Raw genomic sequence first — 6,378 nt, forward strand, 5'->3', positions numbered from 1 at the left:
TGTCACCTCAGCTGCTGCGCGGGGAGGGGCAGCCGGGGGCTCCTCCGTGCCTCTGGTCTCTCGCTGCCTCGGCTCTTTCTGCTTGGGAGGATCGCAGAGGCGGACGCCCGTCTGTAGGACCGCGACCCTGAGCCCGCCTGTGTAGACGGTATCGTCCCCGCCGCAAGCCCTGGGGGAAACGGGGGTCGGGACCTTGGAGACGAGCATCGCTTTTGGGTTCCAAAATGGACTTTTTTGGGAGTGCGAGTCGCCGGGGTCGGGGAGGTGGCGGGTCTATTTTTAGCGAGGAATGGAGGGCAACAGGAGCAGGCCGGGACGCTGTGCCCGGGGGCTGAGCGCGGGTGTGCGTGTGCTGGGTGCTAGGCAAGGGCAGGCGCTGCTGTTAAGGTGGACTATCTCCCTTTCTCGGGCTGGGTTTTGGGGGGAGAGGTGCCTGCTTTGGGACCGTTCATCAGGGCAAGAGCGGAGCAGATCTGCCCTCTGCCCCCAGCTCCGCACGGAGGAGAACGTGACGCCTCGTTCTCGGTGCTTGGGCTCGTGTTTCTGAGACAGCGGGCCTGGACCAGGCCTGTCCGCCTGCCCCCGCCGGGCTCTTGGGCGGTCCCAGACGGGTCTGCCACGGAGCACCAGGCTCTTGCCTCTGCTTTGCCCGGTCTAGCAGCTTAGAAAGGCTGCAGCCCAACAGCCCCGGAAAGCAGCAGCTGCAGGAGTCCTTGCGCGGGTGCGTGGGCTCCGGGAGAGCGCACACCGCTGCGATGAAACATGCCCCCGAAGCAGACACCGCTCAGCCGCAGGCGCGTGGCCCCGGGGTGCTGCTGTGTGGGGCAGCGCGTGGCGGGGGTCGCATTCGGCTGCGTCGGTGGCACGCGCTGGCTTCGGGCTGCCGGTCTGGTGTGGGCGCATCTCGCACCAGGAAAGGCGATGTTTCCCGAGGACCAGACGGGTTGGGGGCTGGGAGCAGAGAGCCTGAAGCCCCCCACTCTCCAACGGTGCGCCCCCAGACTGGATGGGGCGAACGAGGCGCTCGGGGCAGGGCGGCCAGGCCGGGGGCTCTGCCCACGTCGGCGTTTTGCAAGAGTAAAAGGGAGCGGGCAAGAAGTTGGGTGGAAGCGGCTGGGTCTGGACGTCCCGAGCCGGGCCCGCTGCCCTGGGACATGGGCCTTGCAGCCGAGGAAAAAGAGGAGCAGCAGGGAGCGTGGTGGGCACGGGGCCCCCTCCCACAGGACAGGGCTCGGCTCAGGGTTCGCTCCTCTGCCAAATGCCAGCCCCGGCTCCAAGCAGCGACTCTGGGTGCGTTTGGGGGTTTGTGGGGGAGAGTGGCCTGTGCCCCAAGCAGCATCATTGCTTGAACTCCCCTGGCGAGGGCTGCAAGCGAACCCTGCGCCGTCCCACGGCCCCAGACCACCGCCTCTGCCCAGAGCCGTGGGGCCCTGCTGCCCTCCAGTGGCAGCTTCGTGGCACGCAGGCGCCGGCCCCCGCAGCCCCTTCCTCTGCTCCCTGCTGCGCCAGGGTTGCAGACGGGGGTGTTTGTCCAGGCCACCGGGAGCACCGGGCTTCTGGGTCTGGATGCAGGTCGTGGCTCCCAGGCCCCCCTCTGCACCGGGGTCAGGCGTGGCGTGGCATGGCCAGTGTCGAGGGCAGAGAGTGGAAATGCTCGAGGACCCACCTTCACTGCCAGCAGAGCCGCGCGACCCAGAAGTGGCCTGGGCACGTGGGCACGTTCCCTCTCCCCTGCCCCACACCTGTCGGGCCACCGCTGCCCATCGAGCGGTGCCCCAGACCCCTTCTTGGGGTGCAGGGCGGCACGGTCCCCTGTCCCAGGGCCGCGACTTCCTTGCAGTCGTCCCCAATGACGCCCCGAACAACTCGGGTGGGTGCAGACTTCATTAACCCACAGGCTGCTGCAAGCTCGCAGGGCCTGGCTCTCGCCCTCGTCCCCAGAGGGCATCAGGTTTCGTACCCAGCGACTTGCCACCTGCCTGGAGGGCACCCGCAGGCTCCGGGGTCAGACGGAGCCATGTAGGGTGCGACACGCCGTTGGGTCCCTTGTCTCGTGCATTTATGACTCGGTGACTAACGACATCTCTGTTTCTCTCTCCTTCCTCCCCGTGTGCTTGTGCGGTCCCACGTGCAGTTCCATGTGTCATTTGTCTCCATAAATCATCATTCCTTGTATCCCACCGAAGCATCACAGTCCATCTGACCCACCACGGCATCATCATGGCCATCTCATCACGCCTCGCACTGTGGGAGCAAAAGGAAAGTGAGGACGTGTGCGTCGCGTGCCCGGGCCATGTGCTCCCGGGCACGTCGGGATGAACGGTGGTTTCCAAACAGGGGGAGCCACGGGGGCACATGCTCGGTGCTTTATTCCTCTGCTGTCACTTCGCCCCCGAAAAAGATTTGGCATTGCGCAGTAAACGCTTGCACGCCTCTCCCGCCGTGGTCCCGCCGCCCTTCGCTGAAGCCCCTTGTGGGTGCGCTCGCTTCTGGCTTGCCGGGAGGTCATTTCTGTGGGGCTGCTTTCGCTCTCCTGCCTTGGGAAAGGTCGGCCGCTCGTAGCAAACCCCAGGTCGAACGACCCGGGTCGGTGCACGTGGATAGTGCGATAGGAGCCAGGCCACGTGTGGGTCCGGGCAGGGTTGGGGGGTTTGGCTGCCTCCTTGCAGGGCCGCACCTCTAACACCATTCACTGTTTTCCAAGCTCTGAAAACAATCAAGGGAGCGTTTGTGTGAGTGTCCACAAAGGCCACGTCCCCTGCGTGGGGAGCGCAGAGCTGCTGAGAGAGACTCTCGCTCCTGGCAGATGTCGTAAGGAAGTGACCACGCTTTGCAGGGGCCTGGGTTTGCTTTCCAAAGCTGGCAACAAAACCGCTTGATCTCTACCCAGACTTCACCTTCTCGGTTGCCCCAAGGGTGGCACTCCCCTCCAGGAAGACGGGTACCAATCGTGCCAATCAATTAACGTTAAAGAAAGAATAAGAAAGTAGAATTGCATCTTGTTCTGGATGAAGTTTGGGCGCGGGGGGGGAGGATGCTGGAGACTTCTCCCAGGGTGGAGCTGTAATGATGAGCCAGATCAGGAGAGCGAGCTAACGAGGCGCCGGCAGGTTTGCACTGGCTCGAGAAGCAGACTGCGCCGGCCAAGTCCGTGCCGGGGGGATTTTTGGAGGCGCCGAGGGGAGTTTCACTGCTCGTGGCTGCCGGGCTGCTCTCTGTGCTTCTCCTGCAGGCTTCAAGCACGGCGGGGAGGGTTTCCCTGAAGGCCTTTCCACATCGGTGTCGCTCTCCCGGCCTTCAGGGCAAAGCCTGCCCCCCGCGTGCCGTCTGTACAGGGCTTGCGGGGACCCACCCCGGCTCTCCCACCCGCACCTCTGCAGCCCGCCGTTTGCAGACGAGGTTGGAAACTGCATGGGGGGCCCAGGTCCTGAGCCACAGGCCGTTCAGCTTTTAATTTATTGGACGTTTTTTAATCTGGTCGATTAAAAAATGCTCCATGACCATTGCCGGGTCTCTCCCTTCGCTGCCCCGGTGCGACTGCGCTTGGTCCTCTTGCGCGTGCAACTAACGGCTCCCTCGGCGCGGTCCTTTGTCGAGGACTCTGGTCGGGCCCCCGGGTCCTCCTCAATGACACCCTCGCCTGTGCCCGCAGATCCGGGAAGAGGACCGGAGCCCGCCGCCTTCCTCGCCCCCTCTGCTTTTCTCCGTGATCCCCGGGGGGTTCATCAAGCAGCTGGTTCGGGAGACCGAGAAGGAGTCGAAGGGAGTCAAGCTGAAAGAGAAGATCCCGCTGAATGAGAAGGAGGATGTGAGTAGCAGGCGGAGGTGGGACGGGGTCTCTGGAGGCACCGTCTGCCCCGCGCTGCACCCTCGGGCGTTGGCCACAGGGCTGTGGCTTCAGTCAGTGGTGCTGGGGGTGCTTTGGGTGTGTGATGGGGCCATTGGGAAGCACTTTTGGTCTGTTCAAGTGAATCGCAGACCCGGGTGTCTTGTTGGGTCGGGACCTCCACCCGCCACCGCTCCTGCTCCCCGGGCGCGTCCTGCACCCCATTTGGCTAGGTTGAATTAGGACTTGGGCTCATCAGGGATGCAGATGCCGCCCTACGATGGGAATAGGGATGCACATCTCAGCCCACGGGTGCGGAGGGCACTATTCCCCTAAACCCCGTGTCCTCCCTGGGCGAGGCTGGACCTACGCCCATGCGAAGGCTGCAGCACGGGAAGCCGGGCAGGGTCGGAGCTCGCTCCTCTGGACCTGCCAGGGTCGTGCTCACGCTCCGCTTTTGTCCCTAGCCCCTGGGGAAGTGCGACGACAGCTCAGCGCAGCCGCTGGCTCTGCAGGCCCAGGACATCCTGGAGGTCGGAGGGGCGATGGGGAGCAAAGGAGAAGTGCTGCAGAACGGCCTGAATGGGGAGAAGCACGAGGAGGGGGTGGCCGCTGCGCTCCCCCCCAGGAAGACGGTGCCCTTCAAGAGAGCCGTGGGGAGGGCCAACCTCAAGAAACCCACCCCTCCTGCGTCCGAGACGGCTCAGCCCAGCAAGCCTCCAGGCCCGGAGCACCAGAGCAAAGGGGACAGCCCCCCGGGCGCTGCGCAGAGACCGGGCAAGGGGCTTCAGCGCTGCCCCGAAGGGCTGGGGAAAGAGGGGGAGGCATCGGGCAGGAAAGGCCTCGAGACCGCGAGGAAAGAGAAGCAGCCGCCCCGGACCAAGGCAGGAGTCAAGAAGGAGCCGGGAGGGGTCAAGAAGGAAATGGAAGAAGTTAAGAAAGGGGCTGGGGAAAGCAAGAAGGAAGCGGGCGTCAGGGAAGGGCCGGGGGAGCGCGGGGTGGAAGCAGGAGGCGACGAGGAGCGGGAGCTAAGCAAGAAGGACGCAGAGGAGGTCGCACAGGAGCTCGGGGAAAGCAGGACGGACGGCCAAGCGGATCCCAAGAAGGTCGAGGCAGAAGTGGAGGAGACGGAGGAGCCTGGAGCCAGCCCGGACTCCGACATGGTGAAGGTGCGCCTGTGTCTGTGTGTCCTGCTCTCGGGCTGTCCCGTGCCCCACTGTGAACCTGGACCCGGGGCTCCTTTGCTGCACGCCCCACCACAGTAGCCGAGGTCCCGGGCCCCTGCTTTGCTGCAGGTTCAAGGGGGTGATTGCAGCTCCGCTGGGGCCGGAGCCGTGGGAGCCCCGGGGAGGAGGCTTTTGTGCCACCCCGTTGCCTCTCCAAGGCCCCGAGAAGCCGAGTCCAGCCTGGGCAGCCTGGCCAAGGGAGCGGGGTCTTCCACACATTTGCTTTTTCCTCTCTTTTTTCTTTTCTGGGCATTTTTCTTCCCCCACAGCAGCAGGGAGGAGCAAGGGGCTTTGCTGTAGGTCAGGACTTGGCTCTGCACGGGCGCTGCTCTCCTGACCTTCTTGCACACAGGATGGCTAGCAGGGGGGTTTGCTCTCCCATGCAGATGTGGGGGGTTTGCTTGCCACAAAGCCTAGCACAGCTGCCTGCGCTGCTGAGATGCATGCAGGCTTGCAGTGGTGGTCTTCCTCTCTCTCTAAGCCCCAAAGGTCTCCACTTGTGACTTCCCCCGTGGACACATGGCAACTCAGTGCGACGCCACTCATCAAACCCAGCGGCGGGCGCCGAGGAGGAAATGCCAGGAGTGCACAAGCCTCCAAACAGCCAGGGCTAGATTTGGGTGCAAACACCCTTATAAAATAGCAGGGAGAGCAGGGGGCCCATGTAGGAGATCTGCTTCGCGGGTCACCCGGAGGGACCCGCTGGCTCCCGTCCACGGTGGAGCCTGTGTCTGCTCTTTGTGCACAGGACTGTCCTGGGCAGAGCGCAAAGATGTTGGTTGGTGACCAGCGATGATAAAATCACTTGTGTCGGGAACGTGCATCTTGCCTGCGTGCCCCGGGCTGGCGCTGTAGCTTGTGGTTGTGCGTCTTCCTGGGCGGGGAGGGGAGAAGAGCCCAGATGTGGCTGGGGTGAGTTTGTCGGCTGGAGCCAGAGAGGAGTGATCCCAGCGTGGGTCCGGCCTCTGACTCTGCTTCCCTGCAGGCTCACGACGACGTGTGGTACGAAACGGAGAAAGTCTGGCTCGTCCGGAAAGACGGATTCACGCTTGGTAACTTCCGCGGCTTGTTGTTTGCCCTTTTCTGGGAGCCGAGGCTTCAGGGGGTGTCCCGGACTCGGCTGACCTGGGGCTGAGACGGAAACTTTCCTGGAGAGTTTATTACTGACCACAGGGCTGCTTCAGCGGAAGCAACTGGCACCGGCTGCTACTGGGGGGAGTGATGGGACTGAGGGCAAACTGCAGCCCAGCCGTGCCTATATTACCCTGCTCGGGGCTCTCCCGGGAGCTGCGACCCACCCCCGGGCCCACAGGCAGGGGGGGGGGT

The 6,378-nt window shown here is 64.0% G+C and overlaps 1 protein-coding gene across 1 annotated transcript in view; it reads left to right on the plus strand.

Annotated features, from left to right (window-relative positions):
• The window catches only part of MYO18B (myosin XVIIIB), a 138,885-nt gene continuing 132,507 nt past the window's right edge, over positions 1–6,378 (plus strand). Inside the window, 5 exon segments of the mRNA XM_025199576.1 lie at positions 1–148; positions 2,135–2,259; positions 3,653–3,808; positions 4,294–4,995; positions 6,038–6,104. Coding sequence (XP_025055361.1) covers positions 2,221–2,259; positions 3,653–3,808; positions 4,294–4,995; positions 6,038–6,104 — 964 coding nt within the window. The 5' untranslated portion in view covers positions 1–148; positions 2,135–2,220.

The sequence above is a fragment of the Alligator sinensis genome, unplaced genomic scaffold (assembly GCF_000455745.1).
Source record: "Alligator sinensis unplaced genomic scaffold, ASM45574v1 scaffold628_2, whole genome shotgun sequence".
Taxonomy (NCBI): domain Eukaryota; kingdom Metazoa; phylum Chordata; order Crocodylia; family Alligatoridae; genus Alligator; species Alligator sinensis.